The following is a 15814-nucleotide window of genomic DNA, read 5'->3' as shown; positions in this document are numbered from 1 at the left end:
ACCAAGTGATGCCTGCAACATTTTATATCCAAGTCTCTGAGTTTGATGGTTTCTCAAAGACCCAAGAAGGAGTCCTGTAGTCAGACACTGAAGAACACCACTATTTATTACACTACTAGCAAACTGCTTTGGACAGTTGTTGCCAGTAAATGTTTCCACTTGTTTTCCCTTCCCAGAACCTTCCCCTGGTTTGACCTGACAGCTGTGTCACTGAGAAAGTCTCTCTTTAGTCAGCTGCTGGAAAAGAGAGAGCTTGTCTGGTGCCATCTGATGCCTGGTACTCTACTGTACAGGCACCCTCTGGAGACTGTCCTACAAAGCCATGTGGGCTGGTCAGCACCAAGACATCTCTCACTTCAGCTGCAGTGGAGCCTAGTGTGATACTGGATGACAAGTCTCCATTATCCACAGCTGCTTCCAACAGTTTCTCAGAAATTCCAGAAGAAAATGCTGGGTATGATTCTAAATCTTCACAAACCATAATGAAGCCCATGAGGAATGCTTTGCTGAGATCTCATCCCAGCCTTTCCATGGGACTAAACAGTGCAAGAACCAGCACTGTAAACTCTCAGACTTTAAACTATTCCAGCCAATAACCTTATGCATTTTCTTTTATGAGTTTCAGTCTCTACATTGCTCAGCAAACTTGCTTATCCCTGGTTGCCTGAGCATTTTTTTGGTCTGAATTTGCTTATTACATAGTCTTCTTGGCCTATGCACTGCTTCAGTTTCACTGTGTTTCTATCGGAGCTTCAATACAAAACTGAATTAAAAAACCAAATTACAGTTATTTTGTAGTGGCTGCAGCTTTGGTGTAACAAACTAAACAGGATCAGGCCCAGTCTTTTTTTAAAAATTTTTTTATTCCCCATGAGGGATCTTGAGAAAGCCATTGAATCCTGACAACATACTAATGATTTAGTCAGGACTGCTCTTTCTGTTGAGCCAGGCTTTCATCAGCACTTCTACTTCCTTGTTGGTGATAATGCACCCCACCCTCACCATCACAGACTATATGATATGTCCTTCAAGGAAATGCAGGTAACTGGATACTCTGTCCAAATCCAGGACAAAGCAATTTTTATTCCCTAAATTCTCTAGTTCAGTATTCTTTTGTACTTTCTGCCACCATTTATCATGTGTTTCAGTACTGTTTACCATGATAAAACACTGCCTTCCTGGTTTGCCTCACAGGAAATCATTTCTGTGGCCAAGGATTAGTTATGCATGTTGCACCTAGACCCCTTGCTTAATTATGGCTGCTGATAGCAGCTGTCACCACACCTGTACACCAGCTATTGTATATGCCATTTATCTGGGTTTCAGAGCAAGCCCAGTCTGCAGACACTGAAGCCTGGGAGAAATCTATTCACTTGAGCATCTCGGAAGTTCTTATCAATCACTTGTGCCTAAAATATGTCTTTGATTGTGGTTTTGGTCTCTTTTAATCATCTGTGAAGCAGAAGTGGAAAACAGACAATGGTACAGTCTGATCTACAACCTCCACTTCACTTAATTCCTGCAAGCAAATGAAGTATTGCAGAAAAGAGACAATGTGGGAATGGGTTTGGTGTAATAAGATGTCTGAGAGTTGCAGTGGCAGTGCAGTGCACAATTTTTTGTAATTGTGAAAAGGTGGAACTATACCTCCTTGAACAATCTGCAAGGTAACAAGGGTACAGTCTGCTGTGGCTGCTGGGCTTCTTACAAAGGCAAAAATGCAGTATGAATCTCTAATTCTGCCTCTGCATGTCCTGTGATGCAGGGAGAGCATCCACTCCCACCACGGTCTGGGATCCTTGCAAAGAAGGAGCTGTAGTGTAGGGCTCCAGTCCTGCTTTTTGGATAAACTGTGAGAAAGTGAGGGTATCTGCTTTCTCTCCTGTTGGTGCCTTTCTCTCTAGGAAGAGACCCATATTGTCTCTGTATGGGAGGGCAATGGATCTGCTGAAGAGAGGCTCCTCAATCCCCAGCAGCTCTCGCACGTGTCGTGAAATTTCCTGAAATACAAGAATACACCAGAATTCTCATTTCTCAAACCAAGACAATCAGGCAACAGCTAAAACCATCCGTTCCATGTCAGAGCAGCAGGAAAAACAAGTTATATTCTGAATTTTGGTACAGTTTCATGCTTGAACACAACACAACACAAGGGGGATCTGAATTCATAAGCTCCATGTGACACTGTAAAAGCAGTGCATATCACCTTCTCTCCAGATTTATTATCAGGGATGGCATCACATCTGGTCTCTTAGTGGCATAAATATAGCTCTGCTTTCATCCTTGCACTTTAAGGACAAACAAGTTATGGATAAATGAACTGCAGTCTCTTCTGCTTAATACAAAATCATTGCTGTTTGTTAAATTATAATGCAAATTTCCATCTACACAAAGGTGTAAAGAATAATTAGCAAAAAGTCATATCATTCATTTAGAAAATGATGAGTGCATGGTTGTCTGAGATGGCAGGACCTGGAACTGAGTGAGCAGAGCCTTACCATTGTTTTTGAAGCAACTTCTAAGAATTTAACTATCTAATTTGATTGAAACTTCAAAATACAATTTGCAAGGTTTTACTGATCTTTCACGGTATTTGCTCAAAACCTTCCCCCAACTTTAGCTTGACTCTGAATACTTTTTGTGATAACAAAAGAACACCAGACTCTTAAGTGCTTTTGATATTTAGAATACCAGTACAATGGGATTAAAACCAGCAGTAGTCACTTGTCCATGCTGCATAGCTTCCACATAATTATCTGTGTAATCTCTACCAAACTGCCATTTCCCCAAAACTGCAGTTTCCGTCTCACTGAGCTGATGCTATCACTCTTATTTCCATAGTAACTGTATCAGTTTCAACTGCTTACAGCCTTTTGTTTATATTTCTTGTTGGGAAATTGCGGTTTTAACTTTTCACCTGCTCTAGTAGACACTTCCTGAAAGACCCAAAGGGCCACATCCTGCAGAGCTCTGCATACTTGGATTCTGTCAGAATAAAGTTCTTTAAAACACAAATAACTGGCAGGATAGGGAATGACCTTTGAGAGTGTGTAGGTTCCACTGAAATCTGTGAGATGTTCCCAATTTACTTGGAAGCTTTGGAAAACGCTACTGAGACAAAGTCTCACTTCCAAGCTTGTGGCAGTGTCCCGGCTGTTTATTGCTTATCTAGAGGAATTTCAGTTCCTACAAGAGGAAGAATGGGTCACAGCTGATATATCTAACCCATGGCCTACAATTACTCAGCAGCTGGACTAACACCATACATAATCCCTATATTCCACTACGAGGGTGAGGCTTAAAAAGCATATACAATTGCTCCACTTTTTGAAAGCACAAAGGACTATAGTCTCTATCTCCTTGTACCAGAAATATTTGTGAGGGTTTGCTGTCTGAAAAACTTAGTGTTAAACTGATGCCTTTCTGTCAAAACAACAGGAAAAGTCATGGCACTAGTTAATGGTGTTAGTGGCATATTTAGTTTCAAACAAACCGTTAAGATTGTGCAGCCAGACAGAACTGTGGTGAAATTGCATTTTGGTATTGTAGAATAAAATAAACGGTGTCTAGTCACTGCAGCATAGAGCTTCTTCTTTCTTCTTGGTTTGAACTTCTACCTGAGCCTTCTGGTGAAAGCAACTTAAAATTGTGATGCAAAACAGATTAATTAGCTCTGTAAATGCAGTCCCTCTGTGGTTTCCACTAGGGGAGGAAAAGAGGGTAATGAAATTGAAGTCAATTTGTTGATTTTCTGAACTTTTAGGAAGCTTTGGAAGGCCAGACTGTAGCCCCGAAATTCAGCCTTAACTATCAGCATTTGTTGAAGAAAATATGTAGCTTTGAAAGGAAAAAGACCAATTACATGTTCATAAAACGAGGAAGAGACAGAGCTCCTGTTTGTGCCCAGCAAAGCGTAAAAGAAGGAATAAAATCGAGTGGCCCTTTTGCACCTGCATGTGGCCGAAGTCCGTGACGCCCATGGCGGGCAGGTTGGAGCAGTTCGCGTGGATGAGGCGGCGGCCGCTGATGCCGTTGGCCCTGAAGCATTCCTGGGCAGGGAAGCGCAGGGAAAGGCGGATCGCCCTGTGCCCTGCCGCCCCCCTGCCGCTCTCACGCTCACACACACACACACACACACACACACACACACCGAGCTCAGGGCCGCCGCGGGCGGGGGTTTCCCGTCCGGGCCGGCAGCCCCGCACCTCGTACTGGGGGAAGCCGAGCTGCGCCACCCACTCAGCCACTTCCTCGGCGCTCCAGGTCAGGAAGGGGCAGACGGACCGCGGTCCCCCCGCGCCCTCGGGCTCAGGCTGCGGCCCTTCAGCCACTCCGGTCCCCGCGGGACCCGGGCGCGGCTCCATCGCCTCCGTCCCCGGCCACCGCGGCAACGCGTCTTTCCGGGACCTGTTACCGTGGCAACCACCACTTCCTGGAGGTGCGCCCCTTCCCCCTTCCGCCACTCCCTCCCTGCTGTCCGCCTGCACCGCCGCCCGCGCCCCGCGGCTCTGCAGAACTAGATGTTGATTGGCTGCGTTGGCGAGAGGGGAGGCTGAGGGATGAGCACCGAGGCGCCACCATCTCCCTGCGGCCCGGCTCACACGCACTCGCTCGGGAGTTTCCGCCTCCCGCGCTCGGGTGTTTCCGGCCGCCCCTCTCCGGCCACGCTCGGGTGTTTCCGGCCGCCCGCCGAGCCGTGCCCATGTCGGACGCGCTCTCCGCCGCCGCCGGCTGCCGCTCCGAGCTCCCGGGCGGCGACACCGCGCCCCGGGGCCCCGCAGGTACGGGCAGGGCAGGGGGCAGCCCGGCGGCGCGTGTTGAGCGCTGGCCTTACGGGGAGAGTTCCCTTTACGTGGTGGGTTTGCCCGTTTCTGCCGGAGGAGCCGCGCTGGCGGGAGGAGCTCCCTGCGGCGGCAGCGCGGTCCCGGTGCCGCGGCGGTGCCGGGGCTCAGCGGCAGGGCCGGGCTGCGCTCTCTGCGCGGCTCACCTGCTCACCTGCCGCTCGGGCGCCTGCAGCTGCAGCAAGAGTTCCTCCCGGTGCGGCGGGAAGAGCGAGGATTGATGGAGTTTGTGCTTTCCCCGGCGACAGAGGCCCCGTCCAGCCGGGAGCTGGACCGTGCCCTGGGCTGCGTGCCCCTGGGCCGGAGCTCTGACTCTTGGGAATGGCCAGCGGCTCCGAGGGGCATCGGCAGCCGCCGAAGCTGGAACTCGTCCGTGCCCTGTTCACCGCCTTAACGCGAGCGGAGAGCAGGGCTGGGGAGCACGTACCGCACCCGTATGGGGACAGGGCTTTCCCTGAGTTCGGGAGACCCGGGGAAGACCAGGAGCCGTCTTTACAGACGGTCCTTTTAGCCCTGACCTAGGCACTTCCATCTCGTCAGTGCCCTTTGTGAACTGCTGCACGATTGCTTTTTCCAGGGCTTTGTCAGCTCAGCTTTACATGATGAAATTTAGCCTTGTTCTGTCCTTCTAAAGCAAAGCTAGGATTAGTAGTTCCTGAATGAACCCTGCTTCTGAGAATGGCTTCACACCAAAAACATGCCAAGATTTTTGTTCTCCCTTTCCTAGGGTTGAGGTCATTAAAAATCTTTGCTCCACAAGGTTCTAGATACAGCTCATAACACGAAAAACTGGTTGGCACAGGTCTTTGTTCCACAGCTGTGTGACCTTGTCGTTGTCTGAGTGCTGGCTGCAGGTTTGGTTTTTTTTTTCCTGCCAGTGTATTATAAACACCAACATTTATTTCACCTTTTCTTCCTATATTCTGTTTGTTGTTAGAAAATGAAGACTCAGCCCAAAAGACAGAGCCTGCAGATCAGCTAGTTGATTCTTTGGAATCCAGTACTTCACAGAGCAGGTAGGAAAACCTTTTTGTGTGTTGTGGCCCACATGCATGACAGTGTTTCTCTCCTGTGCCCTCTTCTGTATGGCAGTTTGTTCTACGCAGGTAAAAAGAAGGGACTGGAGACTGAATTGTCTGCTTTGGGACAGTATATACCAGAATCAGTATGGGAGGGTCTGTTCTTACAGGCTTTAAGGTGTTTTAAAGCTCGTGAAATGTAGTTCATGGCTCAGCTATTCAAATCACAGAGTCATTCAGCTTGAAAGGAACCCTGTGCGGTTTTATAATCCATTATTAGAGCTAGTACATTTTCAGGAGAAAATTTTTTATATTCTATCTGGAAAATACTTTAATAATTGAGCATGCCTACTGTCTGTAAATCTGGTGGAAGCTGTACAAGAAAATACCTTTTACTATTTTCTTGACAACATTTTGGCTTTTTTCTTCATCGTTTGTTTTCTGTGTCTCTCCATTAATCCTGCTGATCAACCCTGTTATCAGATGCTTGGCTTGTTGGTACCAGCTGGGCATGTGGTGTTTGTGGTCAAGTAATTTAATTGGCTACAAGCATTAACACTATGCAGTGCAGTTTCATTTGCCATTATACATTTGTTGCACAGGATACAGTTTTAGAAATGTGTGAGTTAATTACAGTAGGTAAACCACACCTTCATCAAAAAAATGAAAAAATCCAGGAAAAAAAGAACCCACATCAAACTACCCTTCTTACCAAAACAGCAGTTTGATGCCATCTTGGTTTGATGCTGCTGACATCTCTATCAGACTTCCTGACTATAAATAGGTTCTTACATATTTTTATTATATCCTCGAATTTTCTTTAAAGAGATTAATACAGACTGTGAGCAAAATAGCCAAAGTAGATGATAGATACTTGTGGACATTATCTATTTAATTTGTCTTAATTTCGATCTTCTTTGAAAGGGATGGAGCTGGTCCAAAAGGTTTGTGTGAGAAGGAATCAGCTGAACTGTGTCTTTGTAAGTCTGCCTGTAAAGCTCTTCCTGATCTTTCAGTGAGAGTCTTAGGTATCAGTGGTATCTAGAGGAAAAAATTCCCAGCCTGTAAGCTCTTGTGTTGATGGAGAGCTTTTTGAGCAGATGTGTGCACCTGTGGTAGCAAATGACCAAATAGCCCATCTAGGTGTGTTCATACAACTGCTAAACTGAAATGCAAACAGGCTGGAAAATGATAGCATAGAACTCCAAGAATTCTTCCTTTAAAAAATTGTTCCCACCAAATATCCTTCTTATCTCATCCATCTGCTGCCATTTTGTGAACTTGCTGTTCATCTTGTTTGAGTTGTTCTTACAGACCTTCTGGTCTATCGTGCCAATTCTACAAAAGGAAATCACAATGTTGAGAGAAAATAAGTAAAAAATGACTTTGTTTCTGGATAAATTCTGTAGTGCCATAGGAGTAACAATTTGAAAACAAAAGCCACATTTGCCCTGTTCAAGTCTTCTCTGTAGATGCAGAATGTGCCAGGACACTCTTCTGGCATCTGAGTTCATTTGGGACTATAAGTCTACCTATAGACAACATGCAGCAATTAAAAAAATATAATTTAGAAGAAAACCCTCCAGCAATGTTTCCTTTCTTGCCCATTCTTTTCCTGCTTTTCCTGCTATGTACCATTCTTGTTTTAGCATGTCCATTTTCTTTTGTTACAGTGCAGTACTCAGACCTCTTTGCTTAAGTTATTGTGCTGCCCATTGTATGTCTTACTGCTTGCTTATCTGTGGGGTGTACTTGGACATGGCAGACAGACACTTGGGTGCTCCTTGTATCTGTTGGGAGTGCTAGTAGGAAAGGCATAACAGGCCAGTTAAATAGATGGCATTCTCAGGATGACTGTCAAAATTGTTCTGAATTCTTTCACCGATCCAGTTGACCTCTGAGGCAGTATGCAGATGCCATGCAGTAGCTGGCAAAAAAATTGTCCTTTCTTGGGCAGAAAAGTTGCTACTGATGTCTGTCCTTAGTATAGTGTTGGTGAGCCAGCATGGGGTGAGTGCAGTGAATTTCTGCCCTCTAAAAGATGGTAAATATGGAGTATCCCTTGGAAGTTGCTCCCCCTGGCTCACATGGAAAGCAATCATGCAGAGATGGCAGGACTGGGGTGGGCAGGGATTCTTTGTCCAGTTGGCAGGTGCTGACCACAGAAGCTTGTTCCTTCAGCTCATTTGAATTTGAGTTCCAGAGCAGTGATTCCTCTGCTGGCTGTGCCCTGGGTGCAAGTGCTGAATTGACTGCTCTCTTCCTCCAAAAGGTTACAGGCTGGGGCGTGCATGAGTGCAGACACAACAGAGCATTCGAAGGCAGAAATTGGCACTCTGGGTGACCAGAAAGTGGCTGAACAAGAAGAGAAGCTGCCTGACCAAATCCAATCTCTCAGAAAGGTAGATGGATGTTTCTTATGTCTGAGAATGAAGACAGAAGTGCAGCAACAGTTCTCCCACTCCACTACTATGCTTGCCACTGTGGGACTGAGGCTCGAAGGGTTGTGTTAAGATAAAAGTTGTATTAACAAAGATTCAGTTACATTTTTTTCCTGTACGTTAGTGGGAGATAAATGGTATCAGTCTAATTTGGAAAATCCCTCTTGTGTCTTCAGCTAGTCCTTGCTTCCTTGCTCACTGAGGCTTCAAGGTAATTGTCACCTTCTCCTCTTATCTGATGCTTCTGGAAATTCCATTCTTGTGGATTTATGGAAGAGGGAACTGAAATCCCTTGTTTCTTCTTGTGAGCAGCAAATTTGTGTGCCCTACAGATAGAGTCAGGGAAACCTGTGCAAGTGACACCGAGTTCAGGACCTGCAAGTTTTCATATATGAGAAGAGAGTGAACCAGATGGCCTTCTAACTAGGATGCAGCAATGGCAGTTTGATTGTGGCTGTAGTCTAGATGCACACAGAGCTGAAAGGCTCTCCCTAGAGAGATTGACTGTTGTGAATTTTTTCCAAGAATAGTCAGCTAAATCTGTAAGGCTGCTGCTTTGTTGAGGGGTAACAATTAACTCTGATGCAAGTGCAAAAAGTGACTGCCCAAGACTCCCTGGGAGACCAAGGGGAGTGAAATTTGTGACACTGATGCAGCATTTGACTTCAAAGTATGATTACTTTGGTGCAGTGGGGGAAACAAATGTTGAGAGGTGTCTCAGAGCTAGCCTACACTAATAGTAGAAGCTTCTGCAGGTCTGACTTGGTTTCATAAAGATGTCTGAGTTACTACTGAGTTGTTTCAAACCTAGGCAGAGACTTTTTAACCAGGGTGGTCTTTGTGACAATGTTTCTTATGTGCTTTGTGCAGGAAGCTGTTCGATTAACCAACTACCATGTACCTCAGGGAGTAGGGGATATAGTCATGATTCAGTCAGATCACACTGGTGCTGTGGATATCCTTTCAGCTGAGCTGGAGACTGCAGACCTCCTTGGGGAGCAGAGAAAAGGTGAGTCCTGAAGGCAGAACTCTTGTTTGGGTGATTTTTTGAGTGCCTACCTGGCTAGAAGAGCAGAGACTGTCCTGGAGATAGTTCTAATTCCTGCTGGAAATTTGGGCTTCTGGCTAGTGAGTGGAAAAACTTTGCATCTAGGGCTTTTGGGAGCAGGCCCCAGAACGCAGGCCCCTTACCAGAAATAGCTTCACTGTTTTCAGGTAATAGTTTGTCAGTAGTGAAAAGTCATGGAAGCCTGTGAACTTTTCCCTTGTCTCAGCTCAGCCTCCACCTCTGGCTGCACCCACCATGTGGACCACTGAGAAGATGAAGGAATTCAAAGCCAAGATGGGAAAGGAGAAGAATGGCCGGATGGTGGTGAAGCGAGGCGAGGTGGTGACAGTCCGTGTGCCAACCCATCCTGACGGGAAATGCATTTGCTGGGAGTTTGCTACGGATGACTACGACATTGGGTTTGGAGTCTATTTTGACTGGACCACAGTTACTAGTACTGCCATTACTGTTCAGGTCAGTGAATCCAGTGATGAGGAGGACGAAGAGGAGGATGAGGAAATTGAAGGTTAGTGCAGATCTTATAAAGGTTCATTTGTGTTGCTTGTTGCCATGCTGCTGAGCATATCTGTCAGATGCTACAATTTCCATCTGCTTTGTTTAGTCAGCCCATTTGCTATCTCTGCAGCCTATTGGGTTCTTGGTTAGAGTGATAAGAAAGCGTTTGGCCCTTCCTGCTTCAGCATATGGCTGTCTTCTCCAAGAGCATTCTTGAAATTGAACACATGGAAAAATAAAATCAGAATTCACTCAGTCATCTTCTAGATGATAAAAAGGTTAAAGTCTGAAATTTTAACCTGACTGTTTTTGTTAGATTCTCAGAGAAATTTCTGATGGTAAGTGGAGGAAAGAAGATTTTTATTTTGGGGTTTGGTTTTTTTGGGGTCAGATGCTACAATTTCCATCTGCTTTGTTTAGTCAGCCCATTTGCTATCTCTGCAGCCTATTGGGTTCTTGGTTAGAGTGATAAGAAAGCGTTTGGCCCTTCCTGCTTCAGCATATGGCTGTCTTCTCCAAGAGCATTCTTGAAATTGAACACATGGAAAAATAAAATCAGAATTCACTCAGTCATCTTCTAGATGATAAAAAGGTTAAAGTCTGAAATTTTAACCTGACTGTTTTTGTTAGATTCTCAGCGAAATTTCTGGTGGTAAGTGGAGGAAAGAAGAGTTTTCTTTTGGGGTTTGGTTTTTTTGGGTGTTTGTTTGTTGGTTTTTTGTTTTGGTTTTTTTTTTTTTGGTTGATTGGTGTTTAGTTTTTTGTTTGTTTGTTTGGTTTTGTTATTTGCTGTTTTTTGGGGGGTTGATGTTTTTTGTTGTCGTTCTTTGGGCAGGGATTTTTTGGTTTTTTGGTTTTTTCGTTTTCTTTTTTCCCCAGTATAACAGTAGCTCCTTCTGACCGTATTTGAAATGTTTGCTACCTGTGTCACTCTACTCAGGAAACACACAGTAATGTTGCCTGTTCTGTGACTTCAGTGTATGTGTGACCAGTGTAGCTGGGAGGTTTGTGTCTGAATTTTGCAGGCCCTGTAAGCAGGGGTAGGTTCCTTTATGAGGAATCCTCTTGGAGAAGTGAATTGAGGATATAGACACTATGAGGTAACAGCTAAGAGCTTTCCTGCCTCTCTTTGCTTCAAGTCTATATCCCAGGACTGCTGTTGTGTGTATAAAAGCAGCGAGGTGTCTAAGCTAAAAAAGAGAGGAGACTGAGCTGGTGGGCTAATAAATACTGTCCCATCAGTATTCCCAAGAAAGCTTGGTATGACCTTTTTTTGACAAGGAAGGCTGGACTTTGTGGGAATTATTTGCATAATTAGTTGAGGAGATGCTCAGGGTAATGCTATCACTGTTAGCCTTCCTTATAGCTGCATGTCTGTGCTGCGTTCTGGTCTTGTTGGTCTTTTTCTGGATCATGCAGTGGTTCTGGCCACTTACTTGTCTCCTGTCTCCCATTCAGGACTGTCCCCTGTAGGCGATGTGGAGCGGGGTTCCAAAAGCTATCTGCGGAACCGCTATGGAGAGGTCATGCCTGTGTACCGCAGGAACAGCCATCGCGAGGTGCAGGCAGGCAGCCATGAGTACCCGGGCGAGGGCATCTACCTGCTGAAGTTTGATAACTCCTACTCTCTGCTCCGCAATAAGACCCTGTTCTTTCACATCTACTACACTAGCTGAAGAAGAGGGAAGGGGCAAGGATGGCAGGCAGGGGATGGTGAGTGTAGCAGGCTGCCACCCAGCCCTGGTACTGCCTGACGGGCGCTGCTGTGTGACAGAACCACGGTGCAATTCTGCCAGCTCTCCTTTGGATGTGAACTGGTTTCCCCCCACACCCTTCTTCCCCACTGTCACAGGGGAGAAAGGTAGTTGTGACTGCCTGGTTGTTCCCAGGCAGCTGCTCTTTCTCTAAAACTTTGGGAGGTCTGCTCCGTGCAGGCATTGGGCTGGGCCTTCAAGTCACAGCTGGCAATTGCCCAGAAGCCACGTTCAGGTGGTTGTGGTTCTGATCTGTTGTGCTGGTACAAAATGAAGTGAAAATAATGTTACTGTTTTGTGAATAACTTTTCCAACTCTCCTGCTGCATCTGCATCACTAGAGGGCAGCTGTTAGCTTCAGTGAGCCAGAAGCACAGCTGGCTTGTCACTTAGCCAGGGCAACCCCATCACCTACCATCGCTACAGTCACCAGCAGCCAGTGCTTCCTTCACTCATGAGAGTGGCTGGGAGTGCAGCTGGCCAGCAGCAGCCCATGCTGCAGTGGCTTGGCAGTGCTACAACAGGTGGGCCCCAAATAGCAGTCACAGCTCATGTTTGAACAGGGGGTGGGAGCAGGGTGCACACCTCATAGTCCATAGGAAAGCTTGTCTACAGTTTAAGAATTGAATGTTATATCTGTTGATTGTAGGCATATGTAGATGATTAAAACCTCAGTGATTACCAGAAGTTTTTTCTTAATCCAGATGTGAAGCAGAGGAGGTTACTTACTGCCATGCTAAATGAATACAGAATGGTTGGAATACAACCAATAAATATACAGGAAATATTTCTTAGTAGCAGGATGTTGGTTCACTGGTATTGCAACCATATGTAGCAAGGAAAAGGCTCCCAGAGAAATGCAGTTTGTCAGCTGCTATTGCTGTTGCAAAGGTATTGTTAGGAAGTTCCTTGGCATGTTTTGGTGACTAGTGATGGTATTAGTTTTCACCTTCTCCTTAAGTAGTGGCTGAGTTGAACAAGGAGAAGTTAATCCATCGGAGATGAATTTTAAAACATGTTTATTTGTAACTGTTGTTTATTTTAATACTTTTAACTTGAAATCATTCTCTTTTCTAAGAATACTGCTGTATTTACATTTTGATACCTCTTTGCAGAGACACAAAATGACTTTCCATAGTGATACTAGAAAAGTTCTGAGTTTTATTTTTAAATTGTCCAGGTAAAGCACCTCTACTTGGTCCATTCCTTCTATTGAGAGGAAATGATGGACAGAATTATTTGGGGTAGTTAAAGCCAAAGATTCTGCTCTCGTATGAGGGCTGCCTATTTCCTATTAAGGGTATATTGTAATGCTGTGCAATTTGCTCTACATTCAAGCTTACTTTTAAGTATCTCTGCTTACTGATTCACTGCTCCAGAGCACTTAGTAGGTCAAAATGGTAAGAGAGGAAGCAGTCAGTTTACAATAGAGCAGCCCAAGCTTTGAGCAGGAGGAGTGGAAATTGGAAGAGCACTGCTTGGAACACAGTGACTTTCTGGGGGAGTGGGCAAGGAGCAGAGTTATTGCTGCTTTGGGCCCTGAGAAGGGGAGAAAACAGCCACCTTTCTCAAAAGAGAGTGTGTTCACCATGGTGGGGGGAACTGCAAAGCTGCTTTATTCAAGCAGGTCAAGCACAGGGAGACAGAAGAGTAGGGCTTGGTATCTATCAGAGCAAGATGCTCTTTCAGGTAGCAGCTTGGAGAGGGCTATTCCTTCATTTAACCTCCCATGGATGAAATGAAGAACCATCCTGTGGCCTTTCTACAGCACTTGAATCAGGCATGAGCAATTTAGATAAGATTTTTTTTCATCCTTTGTCTATCAAGTTCCTAGATATTGCTGATGGAGTTGACACACTTCACTTCTAACAGAGAAGTAGTAATATGTTTGCTGATATAAAACATCAATTTAATGACATTTCATAGTTGGTGTGTTTTGTATAGACTAGGGAATGAGAGGCTGGAGAGCAGCACTGCAGAAAGGGACCAGGGGGTCCTGGTTGATGGCAAGCTGAATATGAGCCAGCAGTGCCCTGGCAGCCAGGAGGGCCAGCCCTGTTCTGGGGTGCATCAGGCACAGCACGGCCAGCCAGGCAAGGGAGGGGATTGTCCTGCTCTGCTCTGCACTGGGTCAGCCTCACCTCGAGTGCTGGGGGCAGTTTTTAGCACCCCATTGTAAAAAAGGCATTAAGCCATTAAAGACCATCCAAAGGAGGGCCACAAGGATGGTGAAGGGTCTGGAGGGGAAGTCATAGGAGGAGTGGCTGAGGTCACTTGGTCTGTTCAGGCTGGAGAAGAGGAGATTGAGGGGAGACCTCACTGCAGTTACAGCTTCCTCATGAGGGGCAGGCACTGATCTCTTCAATCTTGTGACCAGTGACAGCACTCAAGGAAATGGCATGAAGCTGAGTCAGGGGAGGTTTAGGTTGGGTATAAGGAAAAAGTTTTTCACCCAGATGGTGGTTGAGCACTGGAACAGGCTCCCCAGGGAAGTGGTCACAGCACCAAGCCTGACAGAGTTCAAGGAGTGTTTGGACAACACTCTCAGGCACATGTTCTGATTGTTGGGGTGTTCTGAGACAGGAGCTGGACTAAATTATCGTGATGGGCCTCTTCCAACTCAACATATTCTATGATTCTATGAACCTTTTGTACCGAGTCACTGGAAAACACCGTAAAACTATTTATGATCACACAGAAAACACTATGGGCCAGTGCCAGAAGTTGCACATAAAATACAGAAGTTGGTCATGTCTCAGAGTAATAAGATCAGCCACATGCATGTGTGGTCAATGCCAGGGTTCTTCAGGCTGTTCTGCAGCTTCTGGGAAAACTTGGTGGTGTTGAAACTCAGTGGTGAAGTTCTGCAGGACTGTTGAAGGAAATAAAAAATAGGAATTACATTTTCCTTAGAGGTTTCACTAGATTGTTTCTTACATTATTTTTTACGTTGTTAATTTAGAAAAAATACTTTTGTTCATCACTCAATGCTTGTCAGGGAAGTGTTTTTGTAAAAGTGGGTACAAGCTTTAAGTCAATCTATGAACTCCAAATTGTCCAAATTCCAAGTTTATGGAATTTCAGTTAGATCCATTACCTAAAAGACTGCATCAGGTAGAAACTTACAGTAGAGGATTAGATTAATAATTTTCTTCAAACAGATGATGTAGGAAGTAAAAGATACCAACAAGAGGGAAATGGCAAGTTTATTTAGTAAATGCTTTAACAACACAAGCCAGTCTCTGAAAATAAGTTCAGTGCTGGAATTAACTGTCCCAAATTGTCAGGAGATGGGACTATACTTCTTTTCCAGCTTCAGTGAGTCTTATGAGATAGAGGGAAAAGGGTCTGTATCCTTACAGATTATGGTCTATCTATCTGATACACAGTATAATTCATATGTACATCTGATACACACAATAATTCACATTCAGACAGAAATTTTAGAAATTCTCAAAAATCGCCAGGCTCTTCAGGCCTTTAGACTCAGAAAAGTGTTTAAATAACTGGTTTTAAGAAATGAGATTTTTTTTCATAGGCTGTTTTATAAAAGAAATGAACATTTCATTAAAAGTTTATTGAAACTGTCATTGTTAATAAAATCTGAATTATTGAAACCTCTAGAAACACTCTAAACACAGTAACAGTTTCATTATATTTTGGACAACTACTCATACCCATACAGTAAAGTAATTCCTTAAAAAGCTGATAACCAAATCCAGCAGTAGCAGTTGAGTATTATGAAGACACTTCTGCAGCTCAGGCCACCTTAGTTACTCATCACATTCTGCAGTTGACAGTATCCTTTCATAACAGCTTCTGGTTTAAAGGAGAGTTGAGTTAAAAAAGCAAATCACAAGCAAATATGTTTGGGGATTTTACTCCCCCACCCTTTTTAAAGTATTGGTTTGTGAATAATGAAAATTACTGATTAAAAATGTGACAAAAAGATTAATGAGGCATCATTCAGATGGCAGGCATCGGTCATGTCAGTCAGCTCACACACATATGGTACAAAATGCTTGGACAGACGAGGCCTGTAAAGCAGGGCTGTGCCAGGAACAGCAGAAATGCTCGTGCCTTGGCAGGACACGCGGCCCCGCAGTACACCTGTACGGAGCGCTGTGCACCTGGGCTCATGAGGCACTGCAGGCAGCGGTGTCTGCAGCACAGCATGCCCGGCTCTCCCTGTGTTC

General features: G+C 45.0%; 2 protein-coding genes across 2 annotated transcripts; one reads left to right on the top strand and one right to left on the bottom strand.

Moving 5' to 3' along the window:
- Positions 1–968: 968 nt before the first annotated feature.
- On the bottom strand, positions 969–4364 carry SAMD15 (sterile alpha motif domain containing 15). Its single transcript, XM_041472024.1, has 3 exons — positions 4206–4364; positions 3951–4049; positions 969–2000 (listed from the first exon to the last, which is right to left on the bottom strand). The coding sequence occupies exons 1-3, from the start codon at positions 4362–4364 to the stop codon at positions 1734–1736; spliced, it is 525 nt and encodes a 174-aa protein (XP_041327958.1). The 3' UTR covers positions 969–1733.
- Positions 4365–4483: 119 nt separating this feature from the next.
- On the top strand, positions 4484–13948 carry TMED8 (transmembrane p24 trafficking protein family member 8). Its single transcript, XM_041471989.1, has 6 exons — positions 4484–4781; positions 5779–5857; positions 8133–8262; positions 9172–9310; positions 9576–9875; positions 11324–13948. The coding sequence occupies exons 1-6, from the start codon at positions 4703–4705 to the stop codon at positions 11539–11541; spliced, it is 945 nt and encodes a 314-aa protein (XP_041327923.1). The 5' UTR covers positions 4484–4702; the 3' UTR covers positions 11542–13948.
- The last annotated feature ends 1866 nt before the right edge of the window (positions 13949–15814 follow it).

This window comes from Pyrgilauda ruficollis, unplaced genomic scaffold (genome assembly GCF_017590135.1).
Source record: "Pyrgilauda ruficollis isolate IOZ18807 unplaced genomic scaffold, ASM1759013v1 scaffold28, whole genome shotgun sequence".
Taxonomy (NCBI): Eukaryota; Metazoa; Chordata; class Aves; order Passeriformes; family Passeridae; genus Pyrgilauda; species Pyrgilauda ruficollis.
The sequence above is the reverse complement of the archived record's forward strand: the minus strand, read 5'-3'. Positions and strand labels throughout refer to the sequence as shown.